The following is a 20,829-nucleotide window of genomic DNA, read 5'->3' as shown; positions in this document are numbered from 1 at the left end:
CCTGGCCCAGCTCTATGAGGAAGCTGCCTGGTAGCACCTGCAGGGAGAAATCAGGCTTGGCAGGTGCCCAATCTTAAGCACCCACTTACCCCCTGGCCCACTCGGAAGCAGATGCTGGGCAGGTACTGGAGTCATCAGGGGGAAGCTTTTACTGATCAGATGTGCTGGGACCAGGCAGAAGTGGGAGCCCTGACATCAGGAGTGCTCACCTAGGGGAGGGAGGGAAGGGTGCTGTTCACCACCTTGTCTTGGGGGAACTGATGCTTGTCATTCCAGAAGGGCATTCTTGCCAATAAAGGAAACTTGGAGTTGCTAAAGCCACCCCGTGGAGGCCATGGCTGGTGTATGGGGTGTGCAGAGAGGAGGAAGGAGAGGCTTGGGGCTGGTCTGCTGTGCCACACATGCATCTGCTCCTCTCTCCTCCTCATGCTGGCCTCTGCCTTCCCAGCGAGCAGCTGCGTCTCCTGCAGCGGGCCCATTCCCATGGCTCCGGGCTCGAGGTGGGCAGCACAGACTTCCAGAGCATGATCGAGGCTAACCGAAAGTGGCTAGAACATTACAGGAATGACCCCAAGTTGTATCCTTTGTCTGATCCCTGAGCCTTGGTCCCTCCCTGCTGTCGTTGCTGGGATGGCAGAGGTGTGGTTGTGCCCTCGGCGGTGGGAGTGTCCAAAGGGGGGTGCCCGTCTGGGCCTTGGCCCTTCCCTGGACCCACTTATCTAACCCAACCGCAGAGTCTTCCTTCACCTTGTGGCCAGACATCTCTTCTCTTCGGTGCCCAAGCCCGCAGCTACCTCAGGCCTTCTGCATCTGGGCCTGGATGAGAACAACAGACTGAGGGTGTGTCATTACTAAGGCCCCGAGCCCCTCCCGCACCCCGACCAAGTGCCTGTGGAGCTGCCCGCACTCCGGACCCAACACAGCATTCTCCTGCCTTGTTTGCTGCCTGCCTTGCTCGGAGGAACCCGGGGCTGCGCTGGAAACCATGCGATGCCCCCCAGCCCCTGAGACCATGTACCTCAGGCTGAAGAGTCTGGCCTCCTGCGAGCTCCTGTCTGGACAAGGTGACACTGATGGGGGATGTCCGAGCCTGGGCACCTGCAGGAGGACAAGAACAAGGTATTAGGAGTTGCCTTCTGAGGCCAAGGGCCTCCGGGCTCTCTGTGCATAGTATTCTGGCAGTTGTGGATGTGTGGCCCTTACTTCACCAGGACAAAGCCCCCAGCATGTCTGGAGGCTCTAATAACTCAGCCTCAGAGATATCAGACCCTTTATTTCTCTTTTTTGTAAGTCTCCTTTCTTGAGCACTCTATCTCAGGATTGGGCCCAGAGCCCTACCAGAGGTTGGGCTGTAAGTTGGCCCCCAGATGCTCTGCTATCCCCCCTTCCTCCACTGGCTCCGTGCATTTCTCAGGGGTGCTCCTTCCCTTCCTCGGGCTCCTCCCCAGAGTCCTCCCCCCACTCCAAGTCTCAGGTCACAAGCGCACGACTTGCAAGAAGCCAACAAGCCATAGGAGAAGTCTGGGGTGTCTCTGGGTCCATATCTTGGTTTTTCTCTTTCTGGACCACCATGGGGAGAGTTGTGCGTTCTTGTTTCTGTTCCCTGGCAGCCCTCCTCTGGGCTGAGCCACACAGGGTCGAGCTCCCTGTAGTCCTGCTTCCCGTCAGAGGGCTCTCTTGGTTGCAGTGGATGTTCTCCGACATCTGTCCCATCGTTTAAATAAAATGCCCCCGGGTTTGTCTTGAAGGCTCCGGGGCTGCCCTTGCCTCTCTGCTGCACAGCCACCAAGTCTCTGCCAGCCTACCTCTCATTTCTTTGTCTAAGAAACTTTTGACCCCACCCCACACCCACTTTTTAGGCATCATCTACCATAGAGAAAAAATTCCGTTTCATGATTTGGTTCCTCCTGGGTGCTTTGGGGCTGGCGCCTGTGTTACAGCCAGCTCTATGACAAGCCTGTGTTTTCTATATCAATTAAATCCCTGCACGTCCATTTGCCACAAGGCAGTCATGTGAATGTGTCTCCTCTTTGAAGGCCTTTGCCTCCCTCCTCTTAAGACTAAAGGAAGCGAAAACTAACATGCACAGACCACCTCCTAGGTTCTCATCTGCTTCTGACAGCAAACCTGTAATCTCAGTGTACGGATGGAAACCCGGAGGCTTGGAGACCCGGAAGGGGCTGAGGTCCTGAAGGAAGTAGCCCAGTGTCCACCCAGCACAGAGCCCCCAGCCCCCTCTGTGCACCCCAGAGCTCCCTGTCCCTGAAGTGCTGATTGGCTTCACCTCTCTCCCCCAACCGCTACTCTGCCACCTACCAGCTGGAGACTCTCATCCTGCATCCTGCTGTTTCCCAAAGGCCACTGGCATTGTTTTCTGACATACGCAAATGACAGCAAAGACCCCTGAAGGCCCAAGCTGGCAAGGTTAGGTGGGTTTTGTTTTCTGCTCCAGTGGTGTGAGCGGCTGGCATAGTTGGAGTTTGTAGCAACAAAATTGCTGGGAGAACCAACTGAGAAGGCCAGGTTTCATGGATTTGCAGGAGAAAACCAACTTAAAACATACAAATGAACCTAGCTTCCATCAGTGGCCTAGCTGCTCTGCTGCAGGGAGGGAGGAAAGATGTAACATTTGTCCAATATCTTCCTCGTGCGGGTTCTCTTCAGATATGATCTCATTTAACCCTCTTAACCTGCGGAGTTGGTATTATCTTACAGATGGGGAACTTCAGGCTCAGGTTAAATGAGTACAGCTCAGGTTCGCCCAGGGTTTGAACCGAGATCTCTGCGTCTCTAAAAGCAGAGCTGTGTTGAGCCTGCTCCCCAGGTCGGCGTCTGCACCTTCTGTCCTTCTACTCACACAACGGTCCTGGCCAGCTTGATCTGAAGACCCGTGTCCCAGGGAGGGAGTGGCTTCTAGCTGGGTGAGCAAACCCCCCCACCCTCAGACCCGGGCAAGCTTTACTGGGGGACTTTTTCCAAAGACTCCAAAACTGTCTCCTCTCTCCCCTCAGAGAATATAAAATCTAGCTGGGGAGTCTAGAATCCTGGAGCTTTGTAGCTGAATGGAACCTTGCAGATGACTGTTCAGCCCACTCCCGTTTATGGCAGCAGAAACAGCCTAAAGAGATTAGGGTTACCCAAAGTTACACCCATGGTGTGGCAGAAGCAGGACCTAGACCTAGTCCCGCCCACCAGCCTGGGGCTTCAGGAAAGAGTATTTTAAAAAAGATACTAATTTTGAACAGGCTACACGTTCTCGTGGCTCAGTATTCAAATGACACAAGAGTTACTCCATCCACTGGCCAGTCTTAACCTTGAAGGTTCCTTCTGGAGATTTTATGCAAATACAAGAAAAGAAGGGGCAGTGTTTTGACCTTGTTCCCTTACTGGTGGGGTAAGGGTCATTCCTAACCTAGGATCAGACAACCTCCCAAAGCTGTCTTGTGAGATGTTCACTGTTTTCTTAAGGGAGCAGCGTTGGCCATGGCAGCCCCCCTGCCGTGCAGACTTCCACACAAAGTGGCAGCTTGGGGAGGGGAAATAACCCTGACCTGAGGACAGCCGGGTGTGCCTTGGGCTGGAGCACCTACAGGCTCTGACCTGAACAAGTCCTCTTCAGGCCTGTGTCCCCCCTGGTTAAAAGCTCAAAGCCTGAGCCCACATTCTAGGGGTGAAGCAGGCTGCCGCCTTGGGTGGGGAGCTGCTTTTATCCACAGGGAGGCTGGAAAGCCTCCAATAGCCCAAGATAGGCTCTGGTGGGGAGGGTGACTGGTGGGGGTTTCCGGGCCCATGACCACCATTTGCGGGGTGGGGGGGGTGGAGAAGTGAGGATTAAAAAATTGAGCCCCTAGCCTCACCAATGTCCTGAAGAACGGGGAAATCCCTTTGTTCCTCCCTTCCTTTTGCATCTCCTGCCTCCCCCATGGACTCTGCCATCTTTAGCAGGTATGTCCCATGGAGGGCCTGGCGAGGCAAGGGGCCACGGTGGAGGAGAGGGATGCCTGCTCTTGGGAGGCGGGAGCAGAGGGACAGTGCATGGAGTTCCACTCTCACAATTAAAAGCAGAGGGGTCATGAGTCAAACAAGAGTTCTCACTTTATCCTCTCTGTGCCTCAATTATCCTGTCTGTAAAATGGGGTGACCTAGCCCATAAAGTTGTTGGGAGGATAATAGTTTTTTTTTTTTTTTAAGATTTTATTTATTTATTTGACAGACGGAGATCACAAGCAGGCAGAGAGGCAGGCAGAGAGAGAGAGAGGGGGAAGCAGGCTCTCCGCTGAGCAGAGAGCCCAATGCGGGGCTTGATCCCAGGACTCTGGGATCATGACCTGAGAGCTGAAGGCAGAGGCTTTAAGCCACTGAGCCAACCAGGCGCCCCCTGGGGAGGATTAAAGAGTTAATACATAGGATGTCCTCAAAACAGTGTTCAATGCATAGTAAGGGCAGTGACCTCACCAAGACAGCCACAAAGATTCCTGACCTCACGGCCCTTCATAACAACTAGCGACTATTCACGGACAAGACACCACAGAGAACCCTAGAACAGTGCTGAGGCTGCAGCAGCACCTGCAGCACAGAGACCGAGACGGACTGCCCCAGAAGGGTAAGGGAAGTGGTACCTGCCGGCCTTAACCGCCCCCACCCCAGGCCAGGGCAGCACCACGCTGAGAGGACCCCCACCTACGGTGCCTCCAAGGGAGGAGAGTTCAGGTTAGACACCCAGTTCCCCCAGCATTGTGGGTCACTGGGTGGGAGCCCCTTCTGTGGTTCTGCCCCATGGGGATTGCAGGGGGCTCTGTGACATAAGTGGGGAAGGATTTCCAACAACCGGCACTTAGATCTTGGCCAACCAAGTCCATACTTGCAGGGCCCAAGTACTTAGTAATTAATCCCAATCAGGGGCTTTATCTAAACCAAGTCAGTGGTACGGCCAGGCCCGGAAACTAGGCAGGGTGCAGGTTGGCCTGATTCCGGTCTTCTTCCTCAAAGAGGAGTCTGTAGGCTCTGTAGTCTGCGCTGCCCGTGCCCAGGCAGCAGGACTGCTGATAGCCCCACCAGCTGTGGAGTGTGACTCCCAGCCCCTCCTGACCAGAAAGCCTGGTTTGGGAAAATTGGAGAGTTGCCTAAAGGGGGCTCTTTGTGTTCCACTGAGGCTGGAGAAGCTGAATCATGGCCACACTTGCTACGGAGCACGGTCCTTGGCCCCATCTGATAGGAAGGGCTGGTAAGAACACCTGGAATCTTCTGCATAACCCAGCCACACTTGGGCCAAGAGGCAAGTGTGCAGAGCCAACCACCCCTAGAGCAAAGCTAGTGGCCCTGTTTGGTCAGCGAAGTGGGGACATGGGCCAGCTTGAGTCAGGACCGCGAAGAGCCGTCACGGCCTTGGAGCTGCTTCTACCACTGCGCCTCGGCAGGGAAACTAAATCTGTAGAACACCCTGCTGCCCATGTGACTAAGGAGCTTTACCAGAGCTTTTCCTTTTACAGAGGAAGCTGCACAGCCCGCCCAGCAGCCCTGTTTACAGTGGCACTTGAACAGAGAGTGTAGCCTGTGGCTTTTTCTGTCTGCAGAGCAAAACTGGTGGCCTCATGTGAGCAGGATATTCAAAGCACACTCTTGTCTGATTTGGGTCCCAAGACTGTGAACCATGCAGGCCTTGGGTACTGTCCTGCTGCCCGGCCAGGGCAGGGAAGCAAATTCATAGCCTTAAAATTTAGGCAAACATGGAGCTCATCCTATGGCCTCACTTGGGCAGGGACCAAGCCAGCAGTTCTGTCCAGCTGCTTTCAGCCAGTGGTATACCCAGCACCCTTGATCTTAGAGCTTAAACAGTTGCCTTGTCCAAAAATAGACCCTAATAGCAGGCTTCATCTACCCAAGCCGTTACCAGTAGATTTGTCCAGAATCCCAAACTGAGCTGACCTTTGAAATACTGTTTCTGCCAAAGCAAACCTGCAAAGTCTGGAAACAAAGACCATTTACTCAAATGCAGATAACCAATATAAGGAATCAAGGACCACAAAAATCAGACAGATGGGATACAACCAAAGGAAACAAAGAAAGCTTAATAACTTACTCTAAAGAAATGTAGATCTAGGAACTGTCAAGGAATTCTGCATAATCCTTTTAAAGTAGTTTGATGATCTACAAGAACATGTACACAACTAAATAAAATTAGGAAAACAGTTCATGAACAGAAGTTCCACAAAGAAGCAAAAGCCATCAAAAAACCCCAACAAATCCTAGGGCTGAAAAAATACAATAACTGCACTGAAGAATTCAGTCAGAGCTTCGAAAGCAGACCCAAACAGGCAGAAGAATCAGCAACTTGGAAGATGGGACATTTGAAATTATCCAGTCAAAGGAACAAAAAGAAAAAAGAATGAAAAAGACTGAAGAAAGCCAGTGGGGCTTATAGGATACAATGAAAGGAAACAATATTCACATTATGGGAATTCTAGAAGAAGAGGAAGGGACAGAAACTATATTTAAAGCAATAATAGGGGCTCCCTCTCCCACTCGCCCTGCTTGTGTTTCCGCTCTTGCTGTGTCTCTATCAGATAAATAAAATCTTTTTTAAAAAAAATTTAAAAATTTAAAATTTAAAAATCTTTTTTAAAAAAAGATTTTATTTATTTGACAGAGAGAGAGAGAGAGATCACAAGTAGAGCAGCAGGCAGAGAGAGAAGGGGAAGCAGGCTTCCTGCTGAGCAGAGAGCCCAATGCGGGGCTCGATCCCAGGACCCTGGGATCATGACCTGAGCCGAAGGCAGAGGCTTAACCCCCAGGCGCCCCTAAATAAAATCTTTTTAAAAAATAAAGCAACAATGGCTGAAAAGTTCCTAAACTTGGGGAAAGAAAAAGATATCCAGATCCAAGAGGCCCAAAGGACCCCAAGTAGGAACCCAAATAGGGCTACACTGAGACACCTTAAATTACTAAAAGCTAAGCACAGAATTGTATTTATTTTTAATTTTTAAAAATGATTTATTTGAGAGAGGGAGGACGTGCACACGTGCTCCTATGGGGGGAGGGGCAGACGAGGAGAGAGAATCCCAAGCAAACTCCCTGCCAAACCTAGAATTTTAAGAGTAGCAAGAGAAAAGTTTACACAAGTGACCCTCCATAAAGCTTTTTGGCAGACTGCGCAGCAGAAAATTTTCAGGCCAGAAGAGAACAGGATGGAATATTCAAAACTTTGAAAGGAAAAAACTATCAAACAAAAAAACTGTACATAGTGAAGCTCTTCTTCTCAAATGAAGGAGGGAGGAAGAGACTTTCCCCGACAGGAGTTGAGGGGTTCACCAACAGATATGCCTTCCAAGAAATGAGAGAGGGAATTCTTTGAGTGGAAATAAAAGGACACTAATTAACATCATAAAAACATAAGACGTTGTAAAATCCAGTGATAATCGTAAGTATATAGTCAAAGTTAGATTCTGTAATATAGTAAAGGTGGTGAATAATTCACTTACAATGAGGGTTTTAAAGTTACCAACAGAGTTCCGGTCTAGGACGGCAATGCTGGAAGACCTTGAACTCACCTGCTCCACGGACACACCAAATCCACACTATTTATAGAGCGATTCCTTCTGAACAACTGGGGGCTGACTGAACAGCTTCTGCACAAGCAAGGGTAAACCATATAGAGAATGGCAAGAGAGAAGAGACACAATTACAAAGGGAGTCTCCACCCCCGACTTCAGAACTGCAGTGGGGAGGGATAGGACGGAGGGACTTGGAGCAGATGCGTCTGCGCTGGGGCACAGAAAAAACAAACAAACAAACTGCAGTTTAAAAGGGCAACTAGAATAAAGGAATCACCCCTAGGACCTTGCCAAATGGCTGGGGAGCTGTTGGATCTCTCTCTGGGTGCACAGGGGCTTATGACATCACTGTCTGTTTCCCCTTGGTCTTGATAGCATGGACAGGAGCGAATCTGGGCACTCGAGCTGGCCAACCCCCTTAGCAAGCACCAGGGCCCTAACCCACACCAGTCCCAGACATCCCACCAAGGTGGCTTCAGTGCAGCACACGTAGGATACTTCTGGCCAGGGCTCATTATAGCTCTAGTCGGTGCAGCAAGGTTATAGAGGCACGGAGCACCCCAGAAGACCCCAGGCCTGCACCATTTCAGCTCCAATTACCCTTTCAGTTACCCTTGTGCTGAGCACCTTGGGACATCCTGCCTTGTGCCCATTTTAGTTGCAGCTGTCCTCCCAGGGTCCCCTATTCGCAGGGAGCCCCAGGACCTCCCTGGCCTGTACCTACTTCAACTACAGTTGTCCTGTCAGGGCTCCTGCATGGAGAGTCCTGGGACTGCTGCACACTATGCCCACTTCAGCTCTGACCATCTCACCAGCACAAGCGCCCAGGATGCCCAACCTATGCCAGACACGGTTCCAGCCAGCTGGCCAAAGTCACCATGCGCACAGTCTACACAGGGATGACCATCAACAAGACTATCCCTTCAAGTTTAGGAGAAGTGGCTATTCCACCTAATTCAGAAAGAACAGAAAAGCAAAATGAGACAGGAATATACTCTACATGAAAGAATAAGACAAAACCTTAGGGCAAAAACGCTAAGTGAAGGAGAAATAAGCAATATGCTTGATAAAAAATTTAAGTAGTATGATCACAAAGATGTGTATTAGACTCGGGAGCAGAATAACGCAGCAGGAGCTCCAACATGGCAATAGATAATTTAGAAAAGAACCAATCAGAGTTGAAGGATACAGTCCCAGAAATCAGAAGCACAGTGTTAGATTAGCAGAGGCACAGGAATGGACCAGTGATCTGGAAGACAGGCTAATGGAAAGCTGAACAGCACGAAGAAAAAATTAACGAGGATAGATTAAGGGAGGTCTTGGACAACATCAAGCAAACATTTGAATTATCAGGGTCCCAGAAAAAGAGAGAGAGGAAGGTGCAGAAAACTTACTGAAGAACTTATAGCTGATCATTTCCCTAACCTGTAGAAAACAGTTTCAGGAAGAATGTGGTTCCAGATCAGATCAATCCAGGGAGGCCCACACCGTGACATACAATAATCAATATGTAAAAGGTTAAATAAAGATGAGGAATTTTAAAAGCAAGAGGGAAGCAAAAATTTACATAAAGGGAACCCCCATAAGGCTATCAGCTGATTTTACAGTAGAAAGTTTGCAGGCCAGAAGGGAGTAGTATGTTATTTTCAAAAGTTCTGAACAGAAAAAAGCTACAGCCAAGACTACACTACTTAGCAAGGTTATCATTTAGAATCGAAGGAGAGTGAGTTTTCCAGACAAAAGTCAAAGGCGCTTATCACTAAATTGGCTTAGAAGAAATATTAAAGGGACTTCATTAAGTGTAAAAGAAAAGACTGTAATTAGAAAAAAACTATGAATAAAAAGATGTAAAATATGATGGTAAATGCATAAAATGTGGAGGGGCGAATGAAGTTTTTTTTAGAAGGTGTTCAAACTTAAGTGACCATCTACTTAAAACAGACTGCTAAATACTTAGGATGTTATACATGCATATGATAACCACAAACCAAAAACTATAATAGTTAAGCAAAAAAGAAAGAAAGGAATCCAAGCATAACACCAAGGAAAATAATCACAAGGGAAGAGAGCAAGAGAAAAAGAGAAAAAGAAAGGAACAAAGGAAAACCACAAAATCAACAAGAAGTAATTAGCAAGATGGCGATGTTCCAGTCAAAAGACATAGGGTGGCAGAATGAATTAAAGAAACAAGTCCCATGTATAGGCTGCCTACAAGCATTTCAGACATAAAGACACAAAAAGACTGAAAGCAAAAGTATGGAAGAAGATACTCCATGCAAATGAAAATGAGAAGAGAGAAGCTGGATTGCATTCTCGTATCAGACAAATAGTCCCTAAAACACAAAGTCCTTTAAAGCAAAAGTGCCCTCCTATGTAACAGATATAGCAGGGCACGGCATAAAGGGTCCCTCCCGCAAGATAGAAAAATTGTAAACATCAATGTACCGAAAATTGGAGTATCCAAATACATAAGGCAAATATTCACAGACAAAAAGGGAGAACTTGACACCAATACAATAATAGAAAACTTTAACATCCACTTAGATCAACATCTAGATCACCAATGCAGAAAACCAGTACAGAGTGTGTCCCGGTGATACAGCAGACTGGAGGGACTTAACAGGTACATGCAGAACATTCCATCTAGAAACAACCGAAGGTACATTCACATGCACAAAGAACATTCTCCCTGGTAGATCACATGTTAGGCCACAAAACAAGTCTCCATAAATTTAAGAAGACTGAAATCGTATCATGCATCTTTTCTGACTGCGGAAGTATGAAACTAGAAATCAATCATAAGAAAAAAATGGACAAAAACCCACAAACACATGGAGGCTGAATGTGCTCGTAAACAACCAATGGGTTGACAAATCAAAGAGGAAATTAAAAAAAAAATACACAGAGACAAAGGAAAACGGAAACATAATGGTCCAAAATCTGTAGAATACAGAGAAATTAGTAGTTCTAAGAAGGAAATTTTTAGTAATACAGACCCACCTCAAGAAAAAAAATCTCAAATAATCTAACCTTACAGCCAAAGGATCTAGAAAAAGAACAATCAAAGCCCAATATTAGAAGAAAGAAGGAAATAAAAATCAGAACAGAAAAAATAAATACAACTATATAAGACAACAAAGAAAAGAGAAATGAAACCAAGGGTGGGTTCTTTGACAAGATAACCAAATTTGATGAATCTTTCTTTAGATGGACTCATCAAGAAAAAAAGTAAGGACACTGATAAAATAAAAAATGTAAGAGAAGGGGCACCTGGGTGGCTCAGTGGGTTAAGCTGCTGCCTTCGGCTCAGGTCGTGATCTCAGGGTCTTGGGATCGAGCCCCACGTTGGGCTCTTTCCTCGGCGGGGAGCCTGCTTCCCCCCCCCCCTGCCTACTGTGATCTCTGTCTGTCAAATCTTAAAAAAAAAATGTAAGAGAAGTAATGACTGACCCCACAGAAACACAATGGATTCTAAGAAACAACTACAGGAAATTATATGTCAACAAACTGGACAACCTAGAAGAAATGGATAAATTCCTACAAACATATAACTTCTTGAAACTGAATCAGGAATGAAGAGAAAAACAGAATGGGCCAATTACTAGTAAGAAAATTGAATTGGTAATCAAAAAAATTCCCAAAAAAATACAAGTTCGGGAATAGGTGAATTCCATCAAACATTTAAAGAAGAGTTAATATCTATTCTTCTCAAACTATTCCAAAAAATAAAAGGGGAGGGAAAGCTTCCAAATACATCCCATAAGGCTAGTAATACCCTGATACCAAAACCACACAAAGAGATTGAAACAAAGAAAAGAAAGGAAGGAAGAAGAAAAACTACAGTCCAGTGTTCCTGATAAACACAGATGCAAAAATCCTCAACAAAATGTTAGCAAACCACATCCTCAGTACTTTTAAAAAGATCATTCACCATCATCAAGTAAGATTTATTGTGGGGAATGCAAGGGATATTTCCATATTTGCAAATCTGTCAACATGATACACTACATTAACAAAATGAAAGAGGAAAAAAATCATATGATCACCTCAATAGATGCATGAACATTTGGCAAAATTCAACATCCTTCATGAACCAAAACTCTCAACAATGTGGGTTTAGAGGGAACATACCTCAACACAGTAAAGGTCATATATGAAAACCCACTGCTAACATCATACTCAAAGGGGAAAAACTGAGCACTTTGTTTTTGCCTTTAAGATCAGAAACAAGACAAGGATGTCCACTCTAGCCACTTTTATTCAATATAGTACGAGAAGTCCTAGCCACAGCAATCAGAAAAGTAATAGAAGGCATCCAAATTGATAAGGAAGAACTTAAACTTTCAATATTTGCACATGATATAATGCTATATATAGAAAACCCCAGGGGCACCTGGGTGGCTCAGTGGGTTAAAGCCTCTGCCTTTTGCACAGGTCATGGTCTCAGGGTCCTGGGATTGAGCCCTGCATCTGGCTCTCTGCTCAGCAGCGAGCCTGCTTCCCCTCCTCTCTGCCTGCCTCTCTGCCTACTTGTGATCTGTCAAATAAATAAATAAAATCTTAAAAAAAAAAAACCCTAAAACACTGTCAAAAAGCTATTAGAAGTATAATACATGGTAATACACAGAAATGGATGAATTTCTTTACAATAATAATGAAGTAGCAGAAAGAGATTAAGAAAAACAATTCCACTTACAATTGCACCAATAAGAATAAAATACTTAGGAATAAACTTAATCAAGGAGGGGAAAGACCTATATTCTGAAAACTATAAAACATTCATAGAAGAAGGTGCCAAAGATGGAAAGATATTTCACACTTTTGAGTTGGAAGAATATTGTTAAAATGTCTATATTACCAAAGCCATCTATGGATTCAATGCAATCCCTGTCAAAATACCCAGAGCATTTTTCACAGCACTAGAATAAATAATACTAAAATGTGTAGGGATCAAATAGCCAAAGCAATCTTGAGAAAGAAGGAAAAACTGGAGGTATCACCATCCTAGATTTCAAATTATATCACAAAGCTGTAGAAATCAAAACAGCATGGTGCTGGGACAAAAACAGACACAGAGGGGGCACTTGGGTGACTCAGTGGGTTAAGCAGCTGCTTTCAGTTTGGGTCAGGATCTCACAGTCCTGGGATTAAGCTCTGTGTCAAGCTTGTTGCTCAGCAGGGATTCTGCTTCACCTTCTCCCTCTGATCCTCCTCCCTGCTTGTGTTCTGTCTCAAATAAATAAAAATCTTAAAAAAAAATATACACAGATCAGGGGCACCTGGGTGGCTCAGTGGGTTAAAGCCTCTGCCTTCAGCTCAGATCATGATCCTAGGGTCCTGGGATCGAGCCCCCCCTCGGGCTCTCTGCTCAGCAGGTAGCCTGCTTCCCCCCTTCTCTCTGCCTGCTTCTCTCTGCCTACTTGTGATCTCTGTCTAATAGATAAAATCTTAAAAAAAAAATAGATACAGATCAATGGTACAGAATAGAGCCCAGAAATAAACCCACAATTATATGGTCAATTAATCTACAACAAAGAAGGTAAGAATATACAATGGAAAAAAGACAGTCTTTTCAATAAGTGGTGCTGGGGAGACTGGACAACTACATGCAAAAAATCCTACTGGACCACTTGCTTGCACCCTACAAAAAAAATCAAACTCAAATGGGTTAAAGACCTAACTTTGAGACAAGAAATGATAAAACTCCTAGAAGAAAACATAGGCGGTAATTCCTTTGACATTGGTCTTGGCAACATTTCTGTAGATATGTCTCCTCAGGCAGGGGAAACAAAAGCAAAAAGAAACAACTGAACTACACACAAACACACACACAAAAACACCCCCAAACAACAACAACAACAAAAACAACTTTGCACAGCTTAGGAAACCATCAACAAAATGAAAAGACAGTCTACTCAATGGGGGAAATTATTTTTCAAATGATATATCCATTAAGGGGTTAATACCAAAAATATATAAAAAACTTACACAACTAGACACCCCCCCACCAATAATCTGATTCAAAAGTGGGCAGTGGACCTGAATAGGTATTTTCCGAAAGAAGACATACAAACGGCCAACAGACACATGAAAACAAGTTCAGTATCACTAATCATCAGGAAAATGCAAATCAAAATCACAATGAAATATTACTTTACACCTGTCAGAAGGCTTGAATCAAAAAGGTAAGAAATAACAGGTGTTGGTAAGGATGCGGAACAAGGAAATGGTGTGTACTGTTGGTAGAAAGATAAATTGGGGCAGTCCTCAAAAATTTAAAAATAGAAATGCTGCATGGTCTAGTACTTTTGCTACTGGGTATTTACTCAAAGAAAACACAAACACTAATTCAAAAAGATACGTGCACATGCACCCCCCCATTTATTATAGCATTATTTAAAATAGCCAAGATATGGCAGCAATCCAAGTGTCCATCAATAGAGGTATGGATCAAGAACATGTGGTGTATATAATACAATGAAACTTTGTATTGTATATTGTATTGTGTTATATACTGTAAGTACTATATTATATAATATTTCATATACAATGAAATATTACTTGTCATAAAAAAGAATGAAATCTTGCCATTTGTGACATGAGGAGACCTAGAGGGTATTATGTTAAGTGGAATAAGTCAGAGAAAGACAAATACCATATGGACTGTGGGATCTAAGCAACAAAACAAATAAAAAGCAGAAAAAGACCCAGAAATACAGAGAACACACTGATGACTGCCAGAAGCGGGGGTAGGATGGGGGGGGGGATAAGCAAAATGGGTGGAATGAGAGTTACAGACTTCCATTTATAGAATAAGCTGCAAGGATAAAATGTATATCCTGGGGAATATAAGTTAGTGGTGTTAGAACAGGGTTGTATGGAGACCAACAGTAGCCATACTTGTGGGGAGCACAGCATAACAGAGACTTGTGGCATCATTGTGTTGTACACCTGAAACTAATGTAACACTGTGTCAACTCTACTTCAACAAAAAAGAAAAGAAGCCGATGTAGTAAAAATAACCATAACTATAATAATCTGTTATTAGTTACACAATGTAGGGAATATATACATTGTAAATGTGAGGAGAAGAAGAGGTTAAAATGTAAAGCTTAGAAATTCTATTGAAATTGTCATTAGTTTAGAGTGTTATCATTTTAAGATATTTTATGTTAGCCTTACAGTATCCACAGGGAAAACTTATAATTACACAAAAGAACTTGACAAAGAAGTCAAAACATATTGATACATGACATAAAAACATCAAGACAAACTAAAAAGCAGGGTAAAAAAAAAAAAAAAGAAACAATAAACAAAATGGCAATAGTAAGACCTTACTGTATAGGAATACTTTAAATGAAAACAGATAAAATTCTGCAGAATGGCTGACTGGATAAGCAGACAAAAAACAAGGTCCAATGATACTGTCTACTAGAAACTCACGTTAGCTTTAAAGACACAGAGACTGAGAGTGAAGGGATGGGAAAAGATTTCAAGCAAATTGTAACTGCCCAAAAGGCAAGGGTAGCTCTATGTACATCAGATGAAACAGACTTTAAAAATGGCCCAAACTGGGGTGCCTGGGTGTCTCAGTGGGTTAAAGCCTCTGCCTTCAGCTCAGGTCATGATCTCAGTGTCCTGGGATCAAGCCCCACATCGGGCTCTCTGCTCAGCGGGGGGCCTGCTTCCTCCTCTCTCTGTCTGCCTGCCTCTCTGCCTATTTTTGATCTCTGTCAAATAAGTAAATAAAAATCTTTAAAAAAAATGGCCCAAACTGACAAGATCATTATATAATAACAAAGGAGTTGTATCAAGAAAATATAATAAGTATGCCCAACACCGGAGTATCTCAATACATAAAGCAAAAACTAAGAGCTACAAGGAGAAAAAGAGTAACACAATAATAAATGGGGACCCTAACACCCCACTCTCAATGATGGATTAATCATTGAGATTAATCAGCAGATGAACAACACCATATACCGAACAGATCCAGCAGACACACACATACCCTTCCACCCAGCAGCAGAATACGCATTCTCCAGTGCCCAGGGAACGTTTTCCAGGACAGATGATAGGTTAGGCTGCAAAACAGGTCTTAGGAGACTTAGTCAAGGAAACTAAAAATCATACCAATCTCTTCTCTTAACACAGTGGTATGAAACTAGAAATCAAAAAACAAGAGGAAAAGTGGCAAATTCATGAATGCATAGGAATTAAACCATACTCTCCTGAACAACCAATGGGTCGAAAGAGAAATTAAAAGGGAAGTAAAGAAGTATCTTAAGACAAAAGTGTAAATAACATACCCATATTTACAGGATGCAACAAAAGCAGTTGTATGAGAGAAGTTCATAGCAGTGAGTGCCTACATTAAGAAGAAAGCACAGAAAAAAAAAGGCAAGAAAACTCGTACACAAACAACCTAGATCCATACCCCTTAGTTAAGGAACTAAGCAAAGAACAAACTGAGCCCAAAGTTAGTAAAGAAGATAAAATATAAAGATAAGAGTAGAAATAAAACAGAAAAAGAATAAAAAAGATTAACCAAACTAAGAGTTAGTTCTTTGAGAAGATAAACAAAATTGACAATCTTTTAGCTAGACTACCCAAGGAGAGAAACCTAATTAACGAAATTATAAATAAAACAGGACACATTGGCGACACACACCAGGGACCTGTAAGGATCATTCGAGGCAACTATGAAATATTTATACACCAACAATCTGGACAACAAAGAAATGGATAAATTCTAGAAATGTACAAACTGCCAAGACTGAATCAGGAAGAAATAAAAGTCCACACTAGTAAGGAGATTGAATCCATAATAAAAAATTTTTTTCCAATGATGAAAAGCCAAGCTGTATGATTTCACTGGTGAATTTTATCAAACAGTTACAGAATTAATGCCAGGGGGTACCTGGGTGGATCAGCTGGTTAAGTGGCTACCTTTGCCTCAGGTTAGGATCTCAGGGTCCTGGGAATGAGCCCTGCGTCAGGCTCCTTGCTCAGGGGGGAGTCTGCTTCTCCCTCTCCCTCTGCCCCTCCCCCCTACTCATGCATGTGCATGCTCTCTCAAATAAATAAATAAGATCTTAAAAAATAGTTAATGTCAATCCTTCTCAAACTCTTTCAAAAAACTGAAAAATTGAGTACACTTCCAAAGTCAGTTTCTTTTTTTTTTTTTTAAAGATTTTATTTATTTATTTGTAAGAGAGAGAGAGTGAGAGCGAGCACAGGCAGACAGAGTGGAAGGCAGAGTCAGAGGGAGAAGCAGGCTCCCTGCAGAGCAAGGAGCCCGATGTGGGACTTGATCCCAGGACGCTGGGATCATGACCTGAGCCGAAGGCAGCTGCTTAACCAACTGAGCCACCCAGGCGTCCCACCAAAGTCAGTTTCTGAAGTCAGCATTAACTTGATACTAAAGCCAGAAAAAGATACTATCAGAAAAGAAAACTATAGGTCAATATCCCTGCTGAATATAGATGTAAAAATTCTCAATAAAATACTGGCAAACAGAATTCACAGCACACTAAAAGGACCACTCAACCCAAGTGCGATTTATGCCTGGGATGCGAGGATGGTTCAACATATGTAAATCAATGTGATACATCACATTAGTAAAGAAAAAAAAAAGTAATGCAATAATCTTATTAGATGCCAAAAAAGCATCTGACGAAATTTAATATCCATTCATGATAAATTAGGTAGGGAAGGACTGTACCTAAGATTACTAAAGGCTATATATGCTAAGTCCATAGCTAACATCATACTCAATGGTGAAAGGTTCAAAGCTTCTCCTCTAAGATCAGGACTAAGAAAAGGGTGCCCACTCCCACCACTTCTATTCAATACAGTCCTGAAAGTCCTTGTCAGAGCCATCAGGCATGAAAAAGAAAAGGCAACATTGTTAAGAAAGAGGTACTATTTGCAGATGACATGATTTTGTATGGACAAAAATTTTAAATACTCCACCCACCAAAAAAAACCTTTTAGATCGAAAAAATAAATTCAGTAAAGTTGCAGGATACAAAACTACCATACAAAAATCAATAGCATGTCTATACACTACCAATAAATTCTGTGAAAAATAAAGAAAATGACCCACTTACAATAGCATTGAAACAATAAAGTACTTGGCAAATAAACTTAACCAAGGAGGTAAAAAAATCTCTACTCTGAATACTAGAAGACACTGATGAAAGGAATTGAAGACACAAATAGATGGAAAGATATTCTATGTTTATGGATTGGAAGAATTAATTAAAATGTCAATAGTATCCAAAGCCATCTATAGATTCATTGTAATCCCTATCAAGATTTCAAAAGCATTTTTTATAGAAGTAGTAAAATCAATCTTAAAATTTGTATGGAACCAGGTCATGATCTCAGGGTCCTGGGATTGAGCCCCGCATTGGGCTCTCTGTTGAGTGGGGAGTCTGCTTGCCCCCAACGCCGCCTACCTCCCTGCCTACGAATGATCTCTGTCAAATAAATAAATAAAATATTTTAAAAAATTTATATGGAACTACAAAAAACTCTGAATAGCCAAAGCAATCCTGATAAAGAACCAACCAGGAGGTATCATACTTCATGATTTCAAGCTACACTATACAGCCACAGAAATCGAATCATCAAATGAGATTTATTGTGGGGAATGTGAGGACAGTTCAGTACTTGAAGTCTGCCAACGTGATGCATCACATTAACAAAATGAAGGGTAAAAATCACATGGTCATCTCAATAGATGCATAAAAAAATCATTGGCAAAATTCACATCCTTTCATGATCAAGTCTCTCAACAAAGTGGGTTTAGAGGGAACATACCTCATAATAAAGGCCATATATGAAAACCCATAGCTAACATCATACTCAATGAGGAAAAACTGTGAGCTTTCCCTTTAAGATCAGGAACAACACAAGGATGTCCCCTTTAGCCACTTTTATTAAACCTAGTACTGGAAGTCCTAGCCACAGCAATCAGACAAGAAATCAAAGGTATCCAAATTGGTATCAAAGAAGAAGAACTTTCATTGTTTGCAGATGACATGACACTGTACACAGAAAACCCTAAAGCTCCACCAAAAAACTATTAGAACTGATAAATGACTTCAGCGAGGTTGAAAAATACAAAATCAATATACAGAAATCCATTGTATTTCTTTTTTTAAAATTTTTTTTATTTTTTATTATTTTTTTATACAGTTTGTTTTTATTTTTTATAAACATATATTTTTATCCCCAGGGGTACAGGTCTGTGAATCACCAGGTTTACACACTTCACAGCACTCACCAAAGCACATACCCTCCCCAATGTCCATAATCCCACCCCCTTCTCCCAAACCCCCCCCCCCCAGAAACCCTCAGTTTGTTTTGTGAGATTAAGAGTCACTTATGGTTTGTCTCCCTCCCAATCCCATCTTGTTTCATTTATTCTTCTCCTACCCACTTCCATTGTATTTCTATACACTATTAATGAAGTAGCAGAAGGAGACATTAGGAAAATAATCCTATTTATAACTGCACCAGTAATAATAAAATACACAGAAATAAACTTAACCAAGGAGGGGACACCGCTGTACTCTGAAACTTCTAAAACATTGATGAAGGAAAACTGAAGAAAGCACCAACAAATGGAAAGATTTGATTGGAAGAATATTATTAAAATGTCCACACTACCCAGAGAAATCTACAGATTTAATGCAATCTCTATCAAAATACCAACAGCATTTCCAATAGAACTAGAACAAATAATCTTAAAAAATTTTATGGAACCACAAAAGAACCCAAATAGCCAAAGCACTCTTGAAAAAGAACAAAGCTGGAGATGTCATGATTCCAGATGTCAAGACATACTACAGAGCAGCAGTGATCAAAACTGTATGGTACTGGCAAAGCAAGAGACACATAGATTAATGGAAAGAGAGCCCAGAAATAAACCCAGATTATATGGTCCATTAATCTCTGACAAGGAGGCAAGAATATCCAAAGGGAAAAAGAAAGTCTCTTCAACAAATGGTGTTGGGAAAACTGGACAGCTACATGCAAACAATGAAACGGGACCACTTTCTCACACCACACACAAAATGAACTCAAGATGGATGAAAGACCTAAATGTGAGACCTGAAGCCATAAAAATCCTAGAAGAAAATCCTGACAGTAATTTCTCTGACATCAGCTATAATATCAGTGGATATTATAGATATAATAGATACTATAGATATAGTAGATATTATGGATATAATATCAGTAGATAGGTCTTCTGGGCAAGGAAACAAAAGCAAAAATAAACCATTGGGGCTACATCAAAATAGGAACAGAACAGAAACAATCGACAAGGCTAAAAGATAACCTACTAAATGGGAGAAGATATTTGCAAATGACAGATCTGATAAAGAGTTGGTATCGAAAATATATAAAGAACTTACATAAGTCAATGCCCAAAAAACCAAATAGTCCAATTAAAAATGGGCAGAAGACATGAACAGGTATTTCTCTGGAGAGAAATACAGATGGCCCTCGGACACATGGAAAGATGCTTGGCATCCCTCCTCCCTCCTCACCAGAGAAATGCAAATCAAAACCACCATGAAATGTCACATCACACCTGTCAGAATGGCCAAAATAAACATGGGAAATCACAAGTGTTGGTAGGATGCAAAGAAAAGGAACCCCATGCATGGAATTGTTGATGGGAATGCAAACCAGTGTAGCCACTGTGAAAAACAATATGGAGTTCCTCAAAACATTTAAATTGGATTATCATATGGTCCAGTCATTCCACTAGTGGATATTTAACCAAAGAATACGAAAACACTAATTCAGAAGAGATATGCATTCTTATCCTGCAGCATTACTTACAACAGCCAAACTATGGAAGCAGCCCAAGTGTCCATCGACCAATGAACGGATAAACAAGATTGGTGTGTATACAATGGAATATTACTCAGGCATCAAAAAGAACAAAATCTTGCCATTTGCAACAACACGGGTGGATCTAGAGGGTACAATGTTAAATGAAATAAATCAGAGAGAGACCTAGGATTTCACTCATATGTGGAATTTAAGAAACAAAACAAAGAAAAAAGAGACAAACCAAAAAGAATTTTTTAAGTAAAAAAACCTTAACATTTTATTTTATTTGTTTACTTTAGATTCTATCTAAATTCAAGTTAGCTAACATATAGTGTATTATTAATTTCAGGGGTAGAGTTTAATGACTCATCAGTTGCATAGAATCCTCCGTGTTCATTACATCAAGTGCCCTCCTTAGTGCCCA

At 42.8% G+C, this 20,829-nt stretch overlaps 1 protein-coding gene across 9 annotated transcripts in view; it reads left to right on the top strand.

The window, feature by feature from the left end:
• CEP164 (centrosomal protein 164) overlaps positions 1 to 2,100 on the top strand; it is a 61,065-nt gene extending 58,965 nt beyond the window's left edge. For 3 of the 9 annotated variants that reach the window (XM_059416456.1, XM_059416478.1, XM_059416474.1), the window contains 2 exons: positions 449 to 577; positions 759 to 2,099. In XM_059416456.1, the coding sequence (XP_059272439.1) occupies positions 449 to 577; positions 759 to 855 (226 nt within the window). In that variant the 3' untranslated portion in view covers positions 856 to 2,099. Of the gene's footprint in view, positions 1 to 448; positions 578 to 758 lie in introns of all 9 variants that reach the window. The other 6 variants (XM_059416496.1, XM_059416489.1, XM_059416494.1 and 3 more) reach the window with 3 other exon arrangements.
• The last annotated feature ends 18,729 nt before the right edge of the window (positions 2,101 to 20,829 follow it).

The sequence above is a fragment of the Mustela nigripes genome, chromosome 1 (assembly GCF_022355385.1).
Source record: "Mustela nigripes isolate SB6536 chromosome 1, MUSNIG.SB6536, whole genome shotgun sequence".
Classification (NCBI taxonomy): Eukaryota; Metazoa; Chordata; class Mammalia; order Carnivora; family Mustelidae; genus Mustela; species Mustela nigripes.
The sequence above is the reverse complement of the archived record's forward strand: the minus strand, read 5'-3'. Positions and strand labels throughout refer to the sequence as shown.